This window comes from Diadema antillarum, unplaced genomic scaffold (genome assembly GCF_040938485.1).
Source record: "Diadema antillarum isolate AM-2024a unplaced genomic scaffold, OU_Dant_1.0 seq00000593_RagTag, whole genome shotgun sequence".
NCBI lineage: Eukaryota > Metazoa > Echinodermata > Echinoidea > Diadematoida > Diadematidae > Diadema > Diadema antillarum.
This window is the reverse complement of record NW_027271524.1, coordinates 760,576-786,715: the sequence shown is the minus strand read 5'-3', so window position 1 is coordinate 786,715 and position 26,140 is coordinate 760,576. Positions and strand designations below refer to the sequence as shown.

General features: G+C 38.7%; 1 protein-coding gene across 1 annotated transcript in view; it reads left to right on the top strand.

Annotated features, from left to right (window-relative positions):
* Positions 1–361: 361 nt before the first annotated feature.
* Positions 362–26,140, top strand: part of LOC139735712 (craniofacial development protein 2-like) — a 59,269-nt gene continuing 33,490 nt past the window's right edge. Inside the window, exon 1 of the mRNA XM_071646460.1 lies at positions 362–1,442. Coding sequence (XP_071502561.1) covers positions 362–1,442 — 1,081 coding nt within the window. The remainder of the gene's footprint in view (positions 1,443–26,140) is intronic.

Sequence of the window (26,140 nt, the reverse complement as noted above, 5' to 3'; positions counted from 1 at the left end):
TGATGGACAAAAAGGAGGAGACCATCCCCGGTAGCAAAGCATTCTATTTAATCTTACTGTAGTATGTGATGTGAGGGGATGACCGACTTGGGGAATTATGGGTAAACGTCCTGGTCTACCTGCTCGTGGTGGGGGTTGTGACCCAACTGACCTGTGCAGTTGGTGACGAACAGACCAGGGTGGCTAGGAGAGGAATGTCTCACCCGCCTAGCTAACTCTTGAGCGAAACTGCATCATGATGGAACAAAATACTGGCACCAGGGTCCCAGCCCCTGCTTCTACTAACCAGCCATCTCGCCAAACGAACCTACATCCTGTAGAGAAGAATGACGCATCACATCTCAATCTAACTAGAAGACCAATGGGTACTACTAGGCTGAGCCATGCAAATAGCAGGCCACCGATTAGACGATATGATGCTGATAAATCGAGAGGCAAGAAGGCGCTACTAACGACGAAAAAGAAAATTGGAGTCGGGACATGGAATGTACGGACACTCCATCAACAAGGAAGTCTCGAAATCCTGCTTAACCAGATGAAGAAGTTTGACTGGGAAGTCCTCGGCATTTCAGAAACTCACTGGACAGACTCTGGCGAGTTCATATACCAGGGATACAAAATCCTGTGTTCAAGCAACAAATCGGTCCACAGGCAAGGGGTAGCTCTCATACTCAACAAAACAGCCCAAAGTGCTTTACTAGGCTACAACCCCGTCTCACAAAGGATCATGTCAGCAAGATTTCAGATGAAAGCTGGGGCCATAACCATTATACAGGTGTATGCCCCAAATACAGCTGATCCGGAAGGTGAAGTAGATGAATTTTATGACCAACTGCAAACCGTAGTCAACAAAACAAACAAGAATGATCTGCTCATTGTAATGGGAGATCTAAATGCCAAAGTAGGAAGTGATAGAACAAACTGGGAGAATGTATTAGGCAACTACGGCTATGGCTCCCAAAACGGACGAGGAGAGAAGCTACTCAATTTCTGTGCTGCAAATAATTTGTCAGTCACCAACACCATGTTCAAACAGAGAAAACAGAATCGACAGTGGACCTGGGAATCTCCAGACCAGAAGACGCACAATATGATAGACTACATCCTGATCAATGAAAAGTACAAACACTGTGTCACAAATGCTAGAAGCTTCCCAAGTGCAGACGTGGGATCTGATCACCAACTAGTGCTGGCAAACCTACGACTGAAATTCAAAATAAATAAGAAAATAAATTACCCAAAACATTATGATGTCTTCAGACTGAAAGATCCACAGGTCAGGGCCAACTATGAAGTGGAAATTGGAGGAAGATTCGCCCCTCTGCTAGACATGCCAGACACTGACACACAAACTGTGTGGGAAGAAGTAAAGACAGCATTTGCCGAGACCTCAGAAAAGATCTTGGGGAACAGGAAAGCTAAGAAAAGCAAACCATGGATCAGTGAAGAAGTTATTAATCTGTCAAATGAACGTAGCAAAGTGAAGCAAGCTAAATCACATGATTCATCAAAAAAGAGAAGATATAATTTTTTTGAATCGTGAAATTAAGAGGAAATTAAAAGGATGTAAAGACACCTGGCTCAAAAGCTTGTGTGCAAAAGTGGACAAGGCTCACCAGGCAGCAAAATCAAAGGAGGTCTACTCAACGATAAAGATCATTACCAACAAAGCATCTATCAAAATGCAAACAATAAAAGATAGGAATGGAGAAATTTTGACAGAACTCAAAGAGGTCGAAACTAGATGGAAAGAAAGCTTTGAGGAACTGTACAATAATCAAAACCAAGTTGACGAGGACACAGCAAGCTGTATACCCCAAATGCAGAACACAGATGAAGAACCTGATATTACAAGGGAAGAGATTGCGAGTGCTATCAAGAGATTAGCTGATGGAAAGGCAACCGGATTTGATGGCATTTCAGCTGAAGAGATAAAAGCTGCTGGAGATGCCGGGATAGACGTCTTGCATCAACTATGCCAAAAGATATGGCACAATGAGTCTTTCCCAGATGATTGGGGAAAGGCAATTATAACCCCCATCTATAAGAAAAAAGACAAACTTGACTGTCGTAATTACAGAGGAATTAGTCTTCTCAGCCATGCTGGCAAAATATTAGCCCTTGTCATTCAGAGACGCATTCTAGATAGAACAGAACAAGTTTTGTCAGAATCACAGGCAGGTTTTCGACCAGGAAGATCAACAGTAGACCAACTCTTTACTCTACGACAAATCATTGAGAAATATATGGAAAGAAAAAGAGGACTATTCTCATGCTATGTAGACTTTGAAAAGGCCTTCGACTCTATCTGGCAAGAGGCTTTCTGGAAAGCACTCAACTTCTTTGGATTTCCTAGAAAAATCATCAATATTTTGAAAGCACTTTACCGGAAATCACAAAGTGCAGTTAGGGTAAATGGCGACCTAACAGATTGGTTCAAGGTAACAGTGGGAGTAAGACAAGGATGTGTAATCTCACCACAACTATTTAACATCCTACTTGAACTTGTTATGCAATACGCCCTCCACGACATCAAAATTGGAGCTAATATCCAAGGACAAGTCATCAACAACCTATGCTATGCAGATGACATTGCTTTGATAGCAGAAAGTGAAGAAGATCTGCAAACTCTTGTTGACAAGGTACATCTCAGCAGCTCCTCCTTGGGTCTGAAGATTAATATCAGGAAGACAGAGGTGCAGTATATCAGCAAAGAGCCCAAACAAATACACATCAGTATAGAAGATAAAGAGCTGACACAAGTGGAAAATTTCACCTACCTAGGTGGAATTATTAGTCAAAATGGATCCAACGCTCCGGAAATCAAAAACAGAATTGGAAAAGCCATGGGGGCAGTCCAGAAACTTCACACCATATGGAGTTCAACAAATATTAAGTCATCAACAAAGACCGAATTATACAGGGCACTAATTCTCCCTATATTACTATATGGAGCAGAGACATGGACACTCAGGAAAGAAGATGAAAACCGCCTGATGACTTTTGAAATGACATGCCTGCGGAAAATATGTGGCGTAACACGAATGGATAGAATAAGGAACACCACAATAAGGAACCAATTGAATGCAACAAGAACAGTATTAAATAGAATCTCCCAAAGAAGACTACGATATTTTGGACATCTCATACGTATGCCGGTAACACGCCTTCCTAAATTAGCAATGGAGGGAAGAATTTCTGGTAAGAGACCACAGGGAAGACCACCAAAGAGATGGACAGACTGTGTAAAAACAGACTGTAGGAGCACAAACATATGCTCACTAGTAGAAGCCTGTCATCTAACCAGCAACCGCCAAGAATGGCAGGACATCATGAAGCGGATGCCATCACTCAACCCTTTGTTGGAGTGAAAGGCATAGGTCAAGGTAGGTCAATCGTTCGTTTATCGTTCGTGTGTTATTGTCACGCATAGTCCCTCATCGCGCTTTTGCCAAGGTGGACCGATCTCGAAAGAACTCTAAACGAAGCAACACGATGACTAAATATGACTTGCGCATAGAAACGAAGATACTATGACAAACGTATTTTCGCTTGCCATCTTCTATGCGAAGGGAAACTAAGATTGACTTTTACTAAATTTGAAAGGCGATGCATACACGAAGGCAAGTCTAAGAGATACTATGACAAACTATGGATTGCGAAGTGATACGAATACGAGCGAATGACCTGACGAAAAAATTGGCGAATGCTGAGCTGCTCTATGTGACCAGCCACTCACCACGCAACTCATATATTTTTATAAACATTCCACCTGAAAGTTTCAAAGTATCTTCAGAAAAATGGAAGATGCAGCCCGCCTCAGAGTCCAGTATTTACTGGCAATGGCTCAGAATGATATTATACATCAGCAGCTGAACCTACACCAGTTCATCAGAGGCAGCTTCAGATGAAGACGAGGCTTCAGACGACGTCGTATCTGGAGAAGGACGTGGCTGAACCCAGTCAGAAGAAGGGCTTTTGGAATCTACGACCAGCTGTTGGTTGAGCTCCGAAGAGAAGACCCTTCGACTTTCAAGAAATTTCTCTGCATGCCCCCTGAACTCTACGATGAAATCCTGGAGAGGGTCAGAGGAAGAATCAGGAGGCAGTACACCTGGTACAGGGAGCCGCTGGAAGAAGGTCTCAAGTTGGCAGCTACTCTCCGTCATCTTGTGTCTGGCACCAAGTACTCCAACATGCAGTATGGGTGGAGGGTGCCTGAAAACGCCCTATCTGTAGTGGCCAGGGAAGTGTGTCAGGCCATATGTGACGAGTACGCAGATGAAGTCATGACAGCCCCTTCAACCCCTGATGGATGGAAACAACTTGCTGGTGGATTCTACAAGCGGTGAAATTTTCCCCACTGTGTGGCAGCTATTGATGGCAAGCATGTGGCCATCAGAAAGCCTCCTCTGTCCGGCTCGCTATGCTGCAACTACAAGGGCTTTTTAGTATAATCCTGTTGGCTATAGTGGACAGTGACTACAAATTTATCTGGTGCGATGTTGGTGGTAGGTATGATACAATAGGGGAAAGGGGGTAGGTCGAGTCAATTTAGGGGTACGTCAGATTTGTTATCACCTCACCTCCATTGTTACTGTTTCAATATTTATTTTCTGCTAAAATGATAGCAATTGGGGCAATTCATTTCAGTTTTTGCTTGATACCCTTTTTCTTCTCAAAAAACGTGCTTTAAGAATAATTAACAATATTGGATATTTATTTCACACAAATGATCTTTTGTGTAGAAGCAAAAATCTGAAACTGATTGATAGATTAATTATTATTATTATTATTGTCATTATCTTATTTGGCAGAAAACATGCAATACATAATCAATTACAAAGCTCAAAACAATCAATCAATACAATAACACAAAAATGCCTAAACACTGAATGCACCTGACCAGGGCTGCCAGGCGTTGGGCAAGTTAACTAAAGTAACTGTAGTCCGCGGACCGCCCTAACCTATATCCCTTCCAGGTGCATCCAGCGTTACAGATTTATGTGCCACTGATTATCATAAAATATTCATAACTGTACTTTTTAAAATCTCTTGCAAAAAATACAAACTATGTAAAAATTTGTTTCATTATAATGTTGGTATTTTATGTATAAATTTTCAATTGATAAGCTTTCTGACATTTTTGCACTTATGTTCATAAGAAATAACTCTTTTCATATCTACCCAACTCGTCATCGTGATGACTATCACCTTCCACGTACTCGCACAATTTTTGCGAAAAAAAAACCATTAATGTTTACAGTGCCAAAAATACTGGAATCTTCCGGCTGATTTTACTGTTTATCTTTGACGTCCTTTAAATGTAAATGTTGCGTAGATGATTTCTCTGGCCGCACTGAAATCTGGACTGACCTGGTCGCTTTTATACTCCCCGAGGAGCGCACGCACAAGTACGAGAACGCCTGATCTGAATCATTCTTTTGTCTTCGTTTCCGATCGCACTCCATATCAAACCATTGCTCATTGTTCGTTCGTGTTATCGGGTCATATCAACCCTTCGCTCGCCTTCGGCCGCAATTTACTCAAAGAAGTGAACCGAAAATCGCTATCCTTCGCATGTCATATTTATCCTTCGCTTACCGTTCGTTAATCATATTTGACTTTAGTTTATAATCGGATGATTTGAAGGCAATCTTATTTGAAATCGTTGAATTCGCGCGCATTTCGTGCGTTTTTCCCATTCGTCCCCCTTCGTCCCCCTACATTCGCTCAGGTGTGAGGGGGCTTTTACTTAAGTTGGTAGGCTTTTCACAATGTCTTGATACTTGATAAATGCCCCGGATTCCTTGATTGTTTCCAGATTGTATAGCACATTATTTGTTAGGTCCCATTATATTTTCTTTTTATTACTAGCATCCCTCTCAACAAACTGCATGCTGTGAACCTTTATATTGCTTAGGCCATGAGGTTGTCATGTATATAGTGCTCAGCATTTGTATGCATGTTACTGATACTTAGAGTCACACCTCGTGGACTATGGTTCACAATAGCATATCCTATTAAAAAAATAAATAAAGATCATCTGTATATTTGTATCCACGCTTTCCCCCCATGGAGGTGGAAAGCATCTCATTCCATGATCCTGGTATACTACATTATCAACTTCCAAACTCACAACCAGCGATCTCTGCTTGATGTACCTTTATTTTGCTGAACACAAAATGCACATGATTGTTATAGACTGTATGCCATGAACACAAAAATACATATGTTTTACGCCTTCATTGATTTATGATACAAGAGCCAAAGAAAATATCAAATAGCAAAATTATTCACGTGCACAATGTATTGAACATCTACATGTCTAGTTGCACTACTGATAATCCCCATTCACTCTGCTACATATTCGAGACTTCACCCCCCCCCCCCCCCCCCCCCCGTCTGAGTAATAAATATTCAGAAGATAATCCTCGCCTGCCTACGAAAAAAAAAGGCGGGATCCGTGCATGCGTACGTGGCCTCTTGATATACCAGGGCACGTGATCGGAAGCAATGCAACTCGGGTATGATATATTTACTGTTTAAAAGATTGTGAGTTCTAAATCATCTTTGACTTGCACAAGTCTGAATGAGTAGTGGATTTCAATTTATCATATTTAATCAGTTCTTCAGGATCAGGGTAAAAAAAAATCCCATTGCCCATCTGTTTGTATTGAAGGATAAAAAACTGGAAACATAAACCTTTTTTTAAATTTGTCTATTAAATGAAGATGAAATCGTTCAGTGTGTATAAGATTGTCAAAAAATTTAATTTGGACATCAAAAGAGAAGTTTTAGAAAAAGAAAAGACAGATTCTGAATAAAAGGTCTGGATTGGACACTGATGGCTGTCCCAGATTTTTTTCTCTGCTCTTCTTATGTATACGGTTATCCTAAAACAAAGTGGTCACAAAATGTTGATTCAGAAAGTCACTTGTAAAGTGAAGAATTCAAGTTTTACATATATACTAAGTATGGGAGTATATTTCAGCAATAGGTCTATGTATTAGCTAACTGAACATTAGCATAAAATAAAAGATAGGAAACCGCCATGCATGAGAAAAGATAATTATGTTATTTAGTTGTAGTCAGGATCTCTTTTGGAGATTTTTGGGCAGTGAAAAATGTGAGCGGCAAACTCTATGTCAAATACCAAGGAGAGTTTATATCAAAGTCACCTAAAGCTTTCAAATTTCTTCAAATATTATTGAAAAATAGTAATTTGGGGGCTGTCCACAATTGTGCATTAGATATTTCGATTGAAATAACTTTGGGACAATTTCACATACAAAGCACATGGCTGAAGAGCAAGTCTCAGATTTATTGAAACCTAAAGCAACATGGGTGCCTTGTACCAAATTTTGATGAGATCTGTAGGGAGAGAGAAAAATACAAATGGGATAAGAACGCTTTTATGAACACAAGTGTACTTCTTTTATATAGCTTTTAGCTGTAGCGTATTCAAAGGGAGGCAGAATTCACTCCATCGCGTGACGTTTCATGCAGCATTTTGCTTACTAAAATGGCTGCCGTAAAGCTCGCGCATCTATTGGTAGGCAGGCCACTTGGAACCTAATCCGCAGCGCGGGACTATTCTGACAGTCACTGGATGACGAAGACCACGGTGCACGCGGCAGGAAAATAAGCAACGCTAACGAAGTAGTCAGTACATGTATATACAAAATCCGCCGCTGTACAGTATCTGCCGTAACTTAACGTCGGAACGATAATCGCGGATTGAAACGATAACCGCCGGCGGATACTGTTTTAGAGCAAAAAAACGCCGCGGAACGCTATCTGCCGCTACACCGGCAAAGCGAAGCCTCCTTATATTAATCTTCTGGCTTATTTTAGGTAGATTCCTATACAGTTCTGTGTTGGTCATATGCTGCCTCCAGCTAACATTTTGAACGACTCTTAGCATGCGTGTGTAACAGCCATCCAGTTCTTTAGCAATTTTTGGTGTGACCGTCTGTGCCTCAGAGCCATACAGTAATACTGTCTCCACTGCTGCTGCAAATAGTTGGAGTTTAAATTCTCTTGAGAGAGGTGACTTCCAAAGCTTATTGAGGTTGTTACAGGCACGCCATGCTGCAGCTTTCCTCTGCGTGACATCCCTAGCCGTACTTTCCATCCATGAGCCTAGATAGTTGAAATCTTGTACCTCGTCTATATTAGCCTCATCCTTTGTGTGTAGCTTCACAACACCAGTCTGGTTGCTTGACATAAATTTTTTGTTCTTTGCATTTATCTTTAAGCCAACCTTTGCCACTGATGTTTCAATTCTTTGCAAAAGTTCCTGTGCCTTGTGCATCTCTTCTGATAACAGGGCGATGTCGTCTGCAAATTCGAGGTCTGTAATCACCTCTGGCCCGATTCTTCTGGATCTTCGCTTTAACAAATGAAATCCAAGCTTTTAATCTGTTCCTTTAATTGCAGACCTTAGGGCATAGTCTAGTACGATGACAAACAGGCATGGTGCAAGAGTATCCCCCTGTAGAACACCAGCTGAGATCTCAAAAAGGTCTGTTTCACCATCAGGGGATATAACTTTCGCCATAGTATTCTGGTACATGTCTCCAATAGCATCCACAGTCTAGTCTGGTATCCCGTAGGCTCTTAAAATTTGCAACATTTTACCTCGATATATGCTGTCGACAGCCTTGCAGAAGTCAATGAATGTGATGATTGCAGTCAGGTTTAACTTAAAGGTAGGGGATACCTTTTACAGACCTCCCAAAATGCAGCAAAACATTCAATATGAACCTCAGGGGACTTGTTTAGGCCACTGCTGAGAAATTTTGAAGTCAACAGTTATCTACAATTTGAATAATGCACAAAACTCAACTACTCAGTAGTTCTGTGTGTCAGCCACACTTAAGCCTTTATGTTGCAGTCTTCTGTATTTTTGTCTATAAACACAAATCTAAAAGTATAAGAGCTGATGTAATAACATATAGAGTGTGTGGCAAGAATGTATATAGAAATGTTTGTAAGTTTTGATGAACTTTCTTCACAAAATATACATGATGGACACGCATGCAGTGCATGGGTTTGCAAAGCTAGCCTAGTAATGTACTGGAATTTACGGTGAGCCCCGAAAAAAATTCAATTCAAAATCTAACGGTCAATAAAGATATACTAAAAATTACCTTCCACTTTCAATACTTTATGGGAGTTTCTAAAATGATACTCTCTTCAACATACCACTGTATTTATACAACTCTTCATTTAAGGCATGCAAATGGGATTCCCTACCTTTAACCCCTTCCATAAGCCACCTCAATGCTAGTATGTGCCCGACAGTTGAGCGCCCTACCCTAAAACCATTTTGGTTTGCTCTTCAGTGTTCATCTAGTTGAGGTCGAATCCCATTCAGGATCATTCTGTTGTAGGTTTTGGCAACTAGCGAGCTAAGACTAAGAAGCGAGCTAATCAATTCAATGAAAATGATTAAAATTTCAAATGTTATTTCAAATTCAGAATTTAGAAAATTATATTTGGTTCTTGAATTTGTCTCATAAGTTGTTAAATTCCTAAATCAAAAGAAAAAAAAATAAAGAAAGTCTGTCCATTTTATCACCTTCGTGGCTTACTCCCTGTGTCATTTTGTAGTTAGATTCGATATCAAACTTTTAGTTTCCCCTTTAGTTTCCCACTCTCTTTGTGTTTGAGGATAATAAAGAAATACAGGGGGACGAAAACTTGATATTACATTCATGTCTCTCATTGTGTCAAATTGGTATTCTGCTATCATTGCTATCTTGAAGGGCGTTTGCAAATGAACGAAAAAAAAATTTTGCGATATTAAAAAAAAAATCACTGTATTCACTCATGTGTGAAATTTCCCTTTGTATTAATCTACCAGATTGATAGCCAATTAAATAATCTTTCATACTTGTATATGACACAATGATTTTGATTAAAATCTATGAAAAATATGTGCTGGAAAAAGATGTTAACTTTCTTTTTTGCTGAGTGTATATATATATATATATATATATATATATATATATGTATATATATATATATACATATATATATATATATGTATATGTATATATGTATATATATATATACATACATATATATATATATATGTATATGTATATATATATATATATGTATATACATATACATATATACATATATATATGTATACATACATATATACATGTGTTAATATGTATATATATACATGTATATATATGTATACACACATATATATATATATATATATATACAGTGTGAGAAGGAGCGCATTCGTGGACGTAGCTAGTGATCAACGTGCGTGTTTGTCGCCGAGCTTTCGGTCTCGTTAGAATCTTCATCAGGGCTGTAATGATCACAAAAATCTTTTTAAAAAAATACACACATATACATACACGAACAGACACACTCAACCCACACAGACACCACCGCAAGCCTTTATGTCCGCCATTAATAAGGTAAACCCTTGCTTTATTATGTGAACCGTTCACATTTTGTACCTTATGTAATATTCTATTATGTTATATCATTGGTTTATAATATGTATATGAATGGTTGTGTTATATTGTCAATATTATTTATGTTATTATTATTCGATTGCCAGAAGACAACGCGTGGCTGTTGTAGTGCATTATATAAAGCCACTTACGTCTTGCACTGCTGCCACATGCTGTATTATTGTCGACAATATAAAAATGTTTAGTTTTATATTATTCAATTCAATTCAAATCAATTCAATATATTTATTTTTCATTCTTCTTTTCCAACAAAACATAACGGATAATAAATTTGGAATTACATCATAAACATAAACATTCGACTTTGCAAAAGATAAATGATACAGATAAACAAAAGAATGCATACTGGCAAAAAAGTACAAAGTTATGCTTCAGTTGAGAAAAAAAAAGAACTGAGAGATCCACTAAAAAGCGAGCTTGTATGTTGTGAACATCTCAAAAAATGAACAAACTTATGAATTACTTATTTACAAACACTTATCACAGATATAATTTACGACAGAACAGAACAAGACAGGAGAAATAAAAAAAAACATGACACGTCTTGACAGAATAGATGGAAAGAATGGAGGGAGAGACAGGAAGAAAAAAAAAGAGTGCCTACACGCTGAACTAGGGAAATGGAACAGGGGTGATTGAGAATGTGCTTCAGAGGGCTGGTACTGCACGCAGCTGTGCAAGGATTTTGCGTAATAATCCACGTAATCCATTACGTGATAACAAAGTCAGTGATCGAAAGATTGGTGGATGGATGATGAACCCTGAGGTTGATGAGATCTAACTAATAAAGAAAAAAATATCAGAGAGGATTTAACAGAAATGATCAGAACTTGCGCTTAAACGAATGCAGAGAAGGGGATTTTTTTTTTTATTTCACAGCTTGATGAATTCCAAAATCTAGGACCGGTGTAAATAAATGTACTCTGAGCTAATAAAGTTGTTAGGAGGGGCAAATGAAACTCATTAGATTGCCTTGTGGGATAATTATGACAAAACTGGTTCCGTGGAAACATTGAATTGAAAATACTGGGAAGTGCATTTGCATTGTAATTAAACATAAACTGACCAAGTTGAAAAAGATACAAATCTTTAATTTTCAAAATCTTATATTTAGTAAACAATGGCTCTGAATGGGAACGTGGCGGGACGCCGCCAATGATACGAAGTGCCTTTTTTGCAGTAACAGTAATTTGTCTAGTAAAGTTTGATGGGCACTACCCCATGCTAGGAGTCCGTAATTAAGATAAGGTAAAATTAGAGAAAAATGCAAGGTCAACAAAGAGGACAATGGAATATGAGACTTGAGTCTATTTATGATACCAATATTACGTGAAATTATTGTTCTAATGTTGATAATGTGCGGTCTCCACGAAAGTTTATCGTCCACTGTGATACCAAGGAATTTCATATGAGATACACATACTAGCAGAGTGTCATCAAAAATAATATTTGTGCGCAAAGTTTCTATGGAATTACTAAAAAACATATGCTTAGTTTTCTGGAGATTAAGTGATAATCAATTATTAGCTCTTATCCACTGAGTAACTTTTTTTCAATTCGGAATTAGCAATGCGTACAAGAGTATCATTATTAGTCTTATTATCATTATCAAGAGCATCATTACTATAGTCTTATGTTATATAACATGCACACAATAATTATTTATGAAGATATTGAATTGGCGTTTTTGTTATATATCTTCATTTCAATTAATAACACGTTTTTGATATGAAATGTATTCAATAATATGAAATTAGTTAAGTATATTATTATTGTATTCTGTTATATAATTACGGATTTATTGATTACATAGTCATTATAGACTCACGCTAGTTAGATTTACGAGTGTAGCTCGGCAATAAACACGCACGTTGATTACTAGCTACGTCCACGAATGCTCTTCTCGCACTGAATATAAATAACGTAATGAAGGAGCTACACTGGTACTGTACATGGTCGGGACCCCTTCTCGCACTCTCTCTCGCTCTCTCTCGCTCTCTCTCTCTCTCTCTCTCTCTCTCACTCTCTCTCACTCTCTCTCTCTCTCTCTCTCTATCTATCTATCTATATATATATAGTTTATACGTGTGTGTGTGTGTTTGTTTGTTTGTGTGTGGCGTTAAAGGAAAAACGTGTCACACCTTTCCGGGCAAGCCTTGCGTACGACTTGCGAAGAACAATTTTTGATACCCGGAAGTCCCCGCAGATGACCCGCACATGACTGTACCTAGCATGTATCTCATCCGTAGTCGCCCGGAGGTGCGCACGTAAGGCCCCATCAGTCACATAATACTCTGCGTCCGGAGTTACGTCCAAATAAGTCATTTTCCTGCGGACTCTCGCGGATCCCTTGCCGTCACAAGAAATTTGTATCAAAAAAAAAAAACGGAAAAAATGCGGGCGATACGGACAGATACGATCAGATGCGGACACCTGCGTCCACTTGCGGATATTCTTGCGAATCGACACCTTATTTGTTTTTTAGACTTGCGTAAACTTCCGAATACTTCTGAATACTTAGGGAGAGTTACGGATAGTTACAGATTGTTATGAATAATTATGGACAATGTGGTTTTCTCTGATGATCCCTACTCAGTGTATTATGACAACAAGGTTGTCACATGTCGGACACTAGGGAAAAGCTGAAATTACGTCGCGTACAACTTGTGAAGACTTTTCGCATTCCTGTAATTCGTTTTACAGCCATAGAAGAAAAATGAAATTTTGAACTCGAAGTTTGAATTGATTTTGTGCAACTCAAATATGAATATACATCATCAATGTCCAGTATACATAGCATAATTATACCACAAATAAAATATAATATAGATCGATAAGTTAAACAATAGAGTAAGAAAAAATAAATACAGTCATGGAATAGACAAAGGTTGATTTAGCTGTAATTGTGAATCGATTGTCATGACTTACCGGGTTATGTTAAGGAGACTGATGTAATAAAGTTACCGTAATGCTTGATAAGTTTCCATATATATAAAGAATAAACATCTGGACTTCAGAACACCCCTCAATTTCCAAAATACAAAATAGAAAATGGAATACACATTCCATGGAGTGTAAAGTGGTTGAGACTTTATAGAAATACTGTCGTTCTCATTTTATATAGTTTATCGCTGCCCCACATCCTCCCCGGCCAGAAAAGTAAATGAAATGCTGTAACCCCATTCCTTACCCAAAATATTTAATTTTTTTTCGAATAACATACATTCAGAGAGTGCAAGAAAAATATGTTCAGCAACAAGGGTCAACAATGTCATCAGTATATGGGTGTCACGTAAAATGACCATTTGTTGGAGAAATTTTATAACTCGACCATGCAGCGGTTCTGCCACTCCACCGCTCCGACTGTGTTGCAGTATATTCCTTCAGGTACAATGCGCTGCAGCTTAGCAACACGGGTGGTGTTGTTATGATACTATGAGTCTCTATTCCCATGCGAGAGGAAAATGGAAAACGCCAAAGGACGCTATAATTGTCCGCAGCATCCGTAACTGTCAGTAAATGTCCGTAAGGGGTCGCAAGTGTTGTGATACGTTAACTTGCGGTTAATTTCGGATACTTACGGTGGACGGAAATAAACGCAAATAGACGGGAGGTAAACTTATTTGCGGATGGTCTGCGTCTAGGCTACGGATCGTTACGTTCAGTTACGGATAGTTACGTTTAGTTACAGTTACTTGCGTAAGTCTGCATTCGTGGAGTCCCTCTGCAAAATTTTGAACATTTCAAAATTTCGCAGACTTGGCCCCGTCATTTTACGTTTCTTTACGGATTAGTTACGGACAGTTACGTCTACATACGACCCTGCGGATGCCTGCGTCCACACTGCGTCCCCTTGCGTCCACTCATCCGTATCTATCCGCGGCGGACGTTACCCATCGTAAGGTACTGTGTGACTGGGGCATAAATCTTTTTACCCGCAACTATGTTTAGCCCTGTCACACCTTTCCGGGCAAGTTACTCGGGCTTGTTGAGTGTAGGGATTTTCCAGCATACCGGATATTCCTGAGGGCGGACAAGGATTACTTGCTGGACGCGTTCTACTTAAATTCTACTTGCGAGTATACTGTGTGACTTTTGTACAAGTCGCGTGGGGGCTGACAACTCAGTGAAGGAATTCCTCTGAAGGAATGGCAGAAGTTACACAGAATGTCATTATCTTGGCTGTACGGAACTGCGAAGTACCTGCATGGGAGTTGCCTGCGAAGTGCTGTCGCTAAAGCCCCAGTCACATAATGCTCTGCGTCCGGCGTTACGTCCAAAAAAAAAAGTCAATTTTCTGCGGACTCCCGCGGATCCTTTGCCGTCACTAGAAAATTCATTCAAAACATACCGGGAAAAATGCGGGCGATATGGACAAATACGACCAGATTCGAATACTTGCGTCCACTTGCGGATATTCTTACGAATTGGCACATAATAGTTCTGAACGTTTGCGGAGAGTTGCGGATATTTTTGGATAGTTACGGATAGTTACAGATTGTTATAAATAATTATGGACAGTATTGCTTTCTGTGACGATCCCTGCTTAGTCAGTGTATCATGACAGCAAGGTTATCACATATTGGACTGTCTTACATTGTACACTGGCATGACTAGGGAAAACTGAAATTGAATTATGTACAAGTTGTGAAAAAATTCGTAATCCTTTAATTTGATTTACAGTGATAAAAGATATATTAAATTTTGAATTTGAGGTTTGAATTTTATTTGTGCAACTCAAATATGAATAAACTTCATAAATGTAAAGAATACATAACATAATTATACCACAAATATAACACAATATAGATCGATAAGTTAAAGGGATTGTACAGTTATGGTTGAGACGTAATTCCAGGTTTCTAACATTTTTGGTGAGATAATGAGAAACCTCTTATAAAATGTGAAAGAGCATGTAATTCTATGAGGAAATCAACGTTTATAAGATGAAAATTGGTTTTGAAATGGCTGAGATATCAAAAAAGAGCGATTCTAATAAAGTGTGGGACCCACACTTCATTACGATCGCTTTGTTTTACTTTGTTTTTTTTATGTTTAGTCATTCCAAACCCGACATTCGTCAAATAAACCTTGAATTCCTCTTAAAATGGTATATTCTGTACTATATCTTAAGTGTTTCCTTGGTATCTCGCAAAAAGTTAAAAACCCAATTCTCATCTCCACCAAAACTGCACTATCCCTTTAAACATTAGATTAAGAAAATTATTACTCAGAGTCATGGAATAGACAAACTGTGGTTACGTTGTCGTTGTGCAGCGATATTCCTGACTTATTGGGTTATGTTAAGGAGATTTTTATGATAAAACAATGCTTATTAAATTTCCAGAGAAAAAAAGACATCAAGACTTCAAACACCCCTCCCACACCCAAGTACAATATATATATAAATAAAAAAATGTTATACACATTCCATGGAGCGTAAAATGGGTAAGACTATAGAGAAATACTAAATTCGTTCTCAGTTTTCAAGTTGATTTATGTCACTTCCAACTAACAAAATAATTAGAAATACAATGACACACTCGAATACACAGATGTCAGGAAATCAGTACCACAATGCGATGAACAGAATAAAAGAGATACTGGTAAATTATCAACAGAGATACAAATAACTGTTACGTCACTGTTGTAAATGCATAGACAATATTGCTGGAAATGGAGGGGACTGCTAAAAAGCAGGGCTTGTAGAATGCAGTCCCCTCATACAGAAAAAAAATATAATTGCAAACAACAACAACAACAACAATTTCACTATAAAAAAGACAGACAGAGTAATACACACATACATGCACACATACCAACGCACATTAACAAACACAACGCGGCTCTCTTATAAGGAAAGATTGATGAGAGGATAGAAAGATAGTAAGGAAGGTAGGAAGTCCGAGGTGGAAAGGGCGGAGGAGAGGGAAATGGTGGGTCATAACCAGGGCACTGGAGGCACAGAAGCACGGGCTCGCTGATAAACAAAAGAGTAGTGAGGTTACCGACGCAACAACGATTTTGAAAATCAAAAGTAAAAAAAAAGAATGAATTATTTTTCTGCATACGAAGTCTTTAAATAATTCTTTAACTTTAAAGAAAATGTATTAAAACTTAAAGCTTCTTTTATATTATTGTCAAGAGAATTCTAGAATTTTGGTCCAGAAAATGAGAATAAAGATTTTGCAAAAACCGTCCTAGTCAAAGGCAAATGATATTCATGGGATTGACGGGTTGGATATGCATGAACAGTTTCATTCTTTAAGAACATGGAATCAATCACAAGGGGAGAGAATGGCTAGTGAGTTTGTACATGAATTGTCCTAATTGCAAACGATTAAGGTCAAAGATTTTCAAAATATTATTTTCGTGAAGTAAATTATTAGTATGACTTCTCCACGATTCGTGAAAAAATGATACGAAGAGCTTTTTTTCTGTAATAATAATATTTCTCGGTAAATTTTCCGGCGAATTACTGAACAGCATGGATTTTTTTTCTTTTTTTCTTTTTTGCAAATTTATTGACAGTTTGTTCGCTCTTATCAAATGGAGTAACTTCGTTAATTTACCGTTTAAAGTATCAATAATCGATCAGAATCAGAATCAGATAAAACACAGTATTATCATCCGCAAACAATAAGAAAGAGAGGATTTTTGAAGAGTGTGGCATATCATTGATATAGAGAATTTTGACATATCATTTACAGAGAATTTTCTATCGCTGTCACACACCTTTCCCGGCCAGAAAAGTGAATGAAATGCTATCACCCCATCCCTTACCCAAAATATTGCCTTTTCGTAAACAATATATATTCAAAGAGTGCAAGAAAAAAAAAGTTTAGCACAAAGGGTAAACCGATGTCATGAGTATATTATGGGTGCCACCTAAAATGACCATTTTGTGGGAGAAATATCATAATTTGACCATGCGGTTCTGCCTCTCCACTGCTCCGACTGTGTTGTAGCATTCCTTCAGGTAAATACGCTGCAGCTTGGCAGCACGAGTTATGTGGCTTCCCACGCGTCTCTGTGTCCCCATGCCAGTGGAAAACGGAAAACGTCGAAGGGCGTAATCGTCCGCAGCATCCGTAACTGTCCTCAAATATCCGTAAGCGGACGAAAGTGTTGAGATACGTTAACTTGCGGTTACTTTCGGATACTTCCGGTGGACGTAAACGAACGCAAACGGACGGGAGGTAAAATTTCTTGCGGATGGTCTGCGTCCAGGCTACGGATAGTTACGTTCAGTTACGGTAAAATTACGTTTGGTTGCGGTTACTTGCGTAAGTCTGCATCCGTAGAATCCCTCTGCGAAATTTTGAACATTTCAAAATTTCGCAGGCTTGGCGCCGTCATTGTGCGTTTCTTTACGGATGAGTTACGGACAGATACGTCTACATACGTCCCTGCGGATGCCTGTGTCCACGCTGCGTCTCTCTGCGTTCACTCATTCGTATCTATCCGCAGCGGACGTAACCCATCGCAAAGCACTGTGTGACTGGGGCATAAGGGCCTCATACTGGCGTTCTGCGTGACCTCTCCGGGCATCCCCGGAAAAAAAATTGGGTCATGCTCAAAACTTGGCTGCGGTTGAATCGGACTTGCGTGCGCACCTCCGGGCAACTACAGGCGAAATACGCGCTAGGTACTGTCAGGTGCGGACCAACTGCGGAGAGCTCCGGGTAGCAAATTTGTTTCCCCGCAAGTCAAGCCGCAAAACTTCCCCAGATGCGGTATGACAAGGCCTTGAGCAGGCTCCAAACTTGTTCCGAGTGAGTCATGGTTGTTCGCTCGCAGAGGTACACGCAGGACATCAATAGGAGACCCTTACCAGCAGCATCTCGCAGGCAACTCCAACGCAGGTACATCTCAGTACCTGTAAGTCGCTCGGAGCAGAAAACGGATCGGTTTTAAAGCTCTCACGCAGGTCACACGGAATACACGCAAGTAGAAGGTATTAGTACGCGTCTAGTAGGTAAGAAACAGGTGCGAAACTCGCAAACATTCTTGTCCGCCCGCGGAAAATCCCTCCTTGCAACAAGCCCGGTTAGCTTGCCGGAAAGGTGTTACACGGCCTTTACGCGTGTATTCTGACCTTGTGCTTCATATCCACTTTTATACGCAAATAATAGTACAGGGGCGTCACCAGCTTTTTTTTCAAGGGGGGGGGTGCGTTTTAACATTAATGTAACGAGTTTTTTGGACAGACATTTGGAATTTAGGAAGCTCTCAATCCCCAGACTTGTAGTGTTTTTTAATGTAATTATTAAACAATTTGCCTATGAAATAGTATCATTCAAATGAACTTCTTGTTTTTAATATTTACACTGAATATCGTGAACGCGTCCAAGCAATAGCTAGCGGAGTGAGCAAGGGGGAGGGGTGTCCCCCTTCCAAAATGGTGCCAATTTGATGCGTGTTTTTGCTTGTTTTGTCGACTTGAAACAGTCCCATTTGTTACGGTAGCAGTATATTTTGATGTAGATTATTATTGAACAATTTGTCTATAAAATAGTATCATCCAAGTAAACTTCCTGTTTTGATATTTATACTGAACAACTGAATATCATGATGAACGCGACCAAGCAGGAGCGAGCGGAGTGAGCAAGGGGGAGGGTGTGTCCCCCTCCCATTGTGAGAACTTTTTGCATTTTGACGTTGTAAATGGAGCAATTTGATGTATGTTTTTGTTTGTTTTATCGACTTGAAACACTTCCACTTGTTTAAGGTAGCAGTACATTTTGATGTAAATTATTATTGAACAATATCCCATATGATATCATGTTAAATAAGCTTCTTGTATTAATTCTTACACTGATGTCATGAACGCGACCGAGCCCGAGCAAGCGGAGCGAGCGAGGGGGGAGGGTGTAGGAGGGGGTTGTCCCCCCTCCCACGGTGAGAACTTTTTGCATTTTGATGTTGTAAATGGTGCAATTTGATGCATGTTTTTGCTTGTGTTATCGACTTGAAGCAGTCCCACTTGTTTAAGGTAGCAGTATATTTTGATGTAGATTATTATTGAACAATTTGTCTATAAAATAGTATAATCCAAATAAACTTCCTGTTTTAATATTTACACTGAATACCATGAACGCGACCAAGCAAGAGCGAGCGGAGTGAGCGTGGGGGAGGGTGTGGGAGGGGGTGTCCCCCTCCCATGGTTAGAACTTTTTGCATTTTGATGTTGTAAATGGTGCAATTTGATGCATGTCTTTGCTTGTTTTATCGACTTGAAGCAGTCCCACTTGTTTAAGGTAGCAGTATATTTTGATGTAGATTATTATTGAACAATTTGTCTATAAAATAGTATAATCCAAATAAACTTCCTGTTTTAATATTTACACTGAATACCATGAACGCGACCAAGCAAGAGCGAGCGGAGTGAGCGAGGGGGAGGGTGTGGGAGGGGGTGTCCCCCTCCCATGGTAAGAACTTTTTGCATTTTGATGTTGTAAATGGTGCAATTTGATGCATGTCTTTGCTTGTTTTATCGACTTGAAGTAGTCCCACTTGTTTAAGGTATAGTACATTTTGATATAAATTATTATTGAACAATTTGCCTACAAAATGGTATAATCTAAATAAACTTCTTGTATTAATTCTTACAATGAATATTATGAACGCTGCATGTTAAGCAATCAAACAGAAAAAGCATGCACTTGACGATGTACACAAGGGGCATTTCTCCTCTCACACGAAGGTGATTTTGTATTTTCCGACCTGAAATTCAGCGATCTTGTGCAAACTTTTGGTGCATTACTTGGATTCTTTCCAGCCCCCTCCCAAAAATAATGATTTAAACAAATAGTTTTTTTTTTTATTTCATTGAGGTGTTAATGGCTCTTATTCCGAGTGTGCATCATCTCTGTGTATGTACAAAGTATAGTGAGGTAGACTTTAGGGGGAGGATGTGGGAGGGGCATACCCCCTCCCGCTCGACGGAGCTTTTGAGTTTTTAGAATTGAAAATAAAGCGATCTGAAGCACACTTTTTGTGGAAAATTCGGAAATTGTTATTCCCCATTGTGTACTAAGTCTATAGAAGGGACAAGGCAATGGGAGGGTGGCAAGATACCTCTCCCATATTCGATTATATTTTTTTTCGCCTTCCAAATCCCCAGTCAAAATCTTGGGGGGGGGGGGGCCGACTGCCCCATCGCCCCCCCCCCCCTTTGCTATGCCAGTGAGAACGAGATAATATACCTTCCCCCACGACGGAACTTGAATTATATAAAGTTAAGTGACAGATCTGGTACACACTTTCGATGAAACATTTGTAAATCTGTCAATCTAGAGGTGTATTAAGTCCATGGCAAATAGACCGAACGGGAGAGGGTGTGGGCAGGGGTATCCCCCTCCCACACGAGAGAGACTTTGCTTTTTTAGAATTGAAATTCAGCAACCTGCCACCTGGTGCACACTTTGGATGATATAATTGGACAGATTTCTAACAAAAAAGCAAGAAAATCTTTTCATCTCGGGAATTATGATTATGTGGGGTGGGGCAAATGATGCGCTTGCCCCTCCAATATTAAAGGGCAACTTTTTTTTCTGTCAAAAAGCAAGAATAATCTTCTCATCTTGGGAATTATTAATCATGGGGGAGGGGCAAAATCATAATATGCTTACCCCTCCAATGTTTTTGTGGGGGAAACTTTTTTTTTCTGTCAAAAAAAAAAAGCAAGAAAATCTTCTCGTCTCTGGAATCATGGGAGGGGGTGGGCAAAATGATATACTTGCCCCTCCATTTTTTTTTTTGTTAACGAGGCTAAGGCTCGCACTTGGGCTCGCATTATCAATATGGATTGGTCAGAAGTAATGTGCTGTACATTATAGACCCTACATACTTGTAGGTAGCACACGTACATGCAAACGTGTACGTGCTCCGTACCGTACGGGTGTACAGTACGGTCGATGAATAGTAAACACTGTAGAATACTAGTAGACATGTATAAAATCAGTGCTGCCAGAACCCAGGGTGCGAATTGTTTTTGCCCACGAATTTTTTGTCCCTGGTGCAAAATGGATGAAATAAAACAATAAAAAAACAAGAATAATTATGTAGCGTCCGGCGTTGAACTCGCTCGCAGACTGAAGTGGTGATTTTTTTTTTTTTGTAAGGGTCTGAAGGGGGTACGCACCCCCCCCCCCCCCCCCCGGTGATGCCCATGTAGTACTTAGTAACATCATGAAAACTACGTGAAATGACGTCTTCGGTATAGGAAAGTTGGCAACCACCTCGGAAAATCTATAGAAATTATCTTTTTATTGAGAAACTGTTGTGCGGTATAGCCTACACCTTCATAATAGTCAAGATACTAATGGGAGCAATAGGTAACCTCTGTCTCCTATCTCAAATATGACTTATTGTAATGAATTTTTGAGATCTTTGAATTAATATCAAAACAGCCTGTGAAACTTTGTTGTTGTCGTTGTCAGCCTGTGGTGTCCTTCATACCCCAAATGTGGGAGGCACACGACAGTACACTTTTCCTGGATGGGAAATAACAGATGATATGACGACACTGGACTTCGAAGTCAGCGCCAACAGGGATGCGCACATTGGACTCAGTGGGATCAACGAGGAACAGCGGGATATGTACGAAATAGGTACATTCATGGCACATACACATGTACACACACTCAAACTCAACCGCACACACGCACACAGCGTCTCACGTAATGTCAATTATATCACTGTCGAGCTCCTCTCTCCTACCTCACTAAAAGCAGCACAATACACTCACACACACACACACACACACACACACACACACACATTTCCATTGGTATGCAATGTATCAGAGATTCAATAGAAAAGAAAAATCTGATGCGTGGATGTGGGTACTCTCCCGCCTGTCATGCCGGTTTGGACCTAAAACAACAACAATAACTTATTATCACTAGTTCCCTGTTCTGACAAACATTTCCACACTGTCAACAGATTCTGAGGAGAAGTCGTCTAATTACGTAACCCCTCTTATTAACATACATTGTACTTGTAAGGTCTTTTAAAACGTTAGAGAATATGGCGATGAGGTAAACGCCTTCATTCACATTTGTATCCATGTTCAATAGTAAACCCCCCCCCCCCCCATCAATCAATTCATGAATACATACAATTTATTTCACCGAGTATGTAACATGATACGAATCAGATGATTTTGTCAGTCGTATATATTCAGAGATCCATTCAAGTCAAGTCACTTGAATTTCTTCTCTCATGTAAGACGCCGTTATATCGACAACATTGTGCAATTTCCTTTGTTTTTAAGGATCCATGAATTATGGAAGACAGAAAGAGAACTTATAAGCCTACAAATTTACATGTAAAAAAGAGGGTTTTTTTGATAACCTTTGCTTCCCATACCTATGACAGGCCCTTCACATCGACTGCCGACGAATATGTGTGTCATGATTATCGACATATTGTTTATTTTCATATGTACAGTATATATATATATATATATATATATATATATATATATATACATGTATATGTAATCAATGGCAAGAGTATGTTAATCGTAACTGCGTTATTAACTGTTCAGTCCCGACGAAACATTTCAGTGTTGTTTCAAATAAGCCTGGAGTAAACAATAATGAAACCCTATAAGAGTACAAAGTATATGTAAACAAATCATCCGGGGCAACAGGCTGGTTGTGTTAAAGAAGAGATATCTCGTTTTTGTCATTTCTTTTATCTCCGAATGTCTACTGGCAAGCCATTCCATCCTTTTGTATAACATAATTAAGTATTCTAATCCTTGGAATCTAGTTTGTAGGTAGTAATTTTTGCTATTTCATGAACAACACCTTGCTATAAAGACATTTTGTAAAATGTTGATACGCTTGTGAATTTGGGCTTTTGACTTTCTAGGAACTAACCTACTTATCTTTACTCTCCGTCTCATCAGCTATCGGAGGGTGGGCAAATTCGGCTAGCTCTGTTCGCAAGTGTGCTGGGCGCAACTTTAATGGTGATTGCGGTTTTAAGCAAAAAGTTGACACATCGAAAATTCTCTCCGGTATACCACATTACGATCACTTCTGGATATCTTTCGTCTACGGTTCCTTGAAGGTGGGTCGCTTCAATGCTACGGATGCTTTCTTGAGCTTTAATTTCACTAGGCTCATGGATATTAACTATGTTGGTCTGTGGACAGGCCATGGCTCGGAAGGAGATTGGAAATTTCATTCTTTCTGCAGAAACAATAATTACACGTGATGATGTAGACGAGATTAATATCTGTAATCAACTACAACGATAGGTTCTATTGGTTAGTGGTTAATGGTTATTGTTTGAATTTGGCAATGTACAGACTTCTTTTGTTTAGCTTGTTTTAATTATCAATTGGGGTTTAAGCTTGCTATTTCTCACAGAGGATCAGCAAGCTTAAGAATAACTACTAGCACTCGTCGTGTAAACATAATGTCGCTTGGGATGCATGTCAGCTTATGTTAGATAACAAGAGTATGCATGTAATGTCGAGAGGGAAAAAAGAATAGAATGATAAAATCTTGAAAATTCTCAGTTTCAAAGTAAACACAGGTGACATGAAGGCTCAAATAAAGGTATGGTGTAGCTTTAGTTGAGATGGAGCTTCACATTTTTAGTTATTTTTTATCTGTAGAGTTCGTGAGTTATAGTTATCATTTTTTGTGAAATAATGAGAAACTATTTTTGAATTAAGAAAAACCATACAATTCTAAAAGGAAATTAAAGTTTATTTTGATGAAATAAGTTTTTAAATGGCTGAGAAACAAAGTATAGTAATGATAACATTTGAAACCAACCGTTCAGTAGATTATGACTTCTTTTTGTTTGTGGATGTCCAGCCATTCAAATTGTGAGGATTGCACTTTCCTGAAAAAAAAAAGAAACAACCCTCCCCCCCCCCCCCGAAAAAACAGAAATGACCCTGTCTTTGAAAATGTCCAATTCTAAACCGCTTGGCATTATTTGTAATTACAAATAAAGTAATTGTCTGGCCTTACTCATAAAGTTAAACCGAAACAGAAGGTAATGTAAACTGTTGGCGTGCATGAGACATTTGTTTCACTGAAAATATAAGTATAATAAACATTGTAATTGCCACAATTACTGTGCATTTTCCCACTGTTGTGTACAAATCCCTGCTTATTTGATAGGGATGTTGATAAACTTTGGCTTTTATTTGTCATGGAATGGGGGAACAGAAAGAGTCAAGAGGTAATGATTATTTTCATACCTGCGACTACTGTTTATACATGATACAATGGGACGTCCTTATGATGAATGATTATGTGTTCTCTTTAGTTAAGAAATTATAGATATTTAAACCTCTCAATATAATTGTTTTAGAAATATGAAAGATAATATCGTTGAAGGAATCTGTGCCGAACAACAGTGTCTTATTTCTAATGTACTTGATCTGCAGAGTCTTTGAGTACGTGGTACTTTCAGCAACGGTGTTCAGAAGGAAATTATGCATAAAAGAATTTGGAAATAGTTTCTACAGTACATCATGTATTAAGAATCTTTCTATTCATGAGAATTGACTTTGCCATTGTATTGCTGTTGTATTTTGGTGAAAGATTATCTTTATCGTCTACACGATGATTACAAATTATTTGAAAAATTAATCCTTGATTCTTATATTTCAAGGAATGATAGAAAAAAAAATTCTGATGCAAGATATACCTCTTTGATTGGATGGACCCATGAACTCATTGACATCGATGACATTTAAAAAATATTATAGGTAATGTGAAGCAGTGACGAAATTTCCTTATTGTTTCTGTATTGAATATCTGCTATTGGTAAGTGCTGATAAATCACTCTTTATTCAGTGGAAGGACCCAGATCATGCAAATCGGGAGAAAATATCGCGCCCTTGCACATTTTGTGGAAAAGACCATAATATGGAAAAGACCATAATATGGGCAAATATCCCAATGTAAAACTGCTTTAATTGTTATCATAAAGACTATCAGTGACAAATAGAGTTTAAACAGTGCCCCTTCCTTTTCGTTTGATAAAAGAGCAGTTTTTTAAAAGAAATGTATGCTGTATAATTATCATAATTATATTATATGATAGGTCCTACATTTTTAAATCCTGTACAGTTTTGTTTGCTTGATTCAGATTTTTAATCAATTAACGTTTTCCTTGAAAGACAAAAAAGACTCCTAATATAGATTATGTATAAAAGGATAAGAACATATCACAGGCGTATATGACTTCACGAGGTTCTTTAGGACACTGGACGGAGAACGTTTATCGTCAATTAATGTAAATGGAATAATTATAACGAATAGCATCAAAAAATTCCTAGGCCCCTATTATAACCATACATGCTGAAGCAATACTCTAAATGGCTAGGAATGACATCTCTGTCAGCCTTTTCTACGTAAAATGAATATATAGGCCTATATATATATATATATATATATATATACAAGGTGAGAGTAAAGAAGAGCCGGTAGACGTAGCTTTTGAATCCTCATATACATATCATTATTGTCTTGATCATCATTATTATTTTTTTGTATATGATATCCATGTTATGCATTTGTCCGGATTGTCCTCAGTCTTGATAAAGGGCAGGGCCCGAAAGCTCGAGAAGTAAAATCAAATTGTGA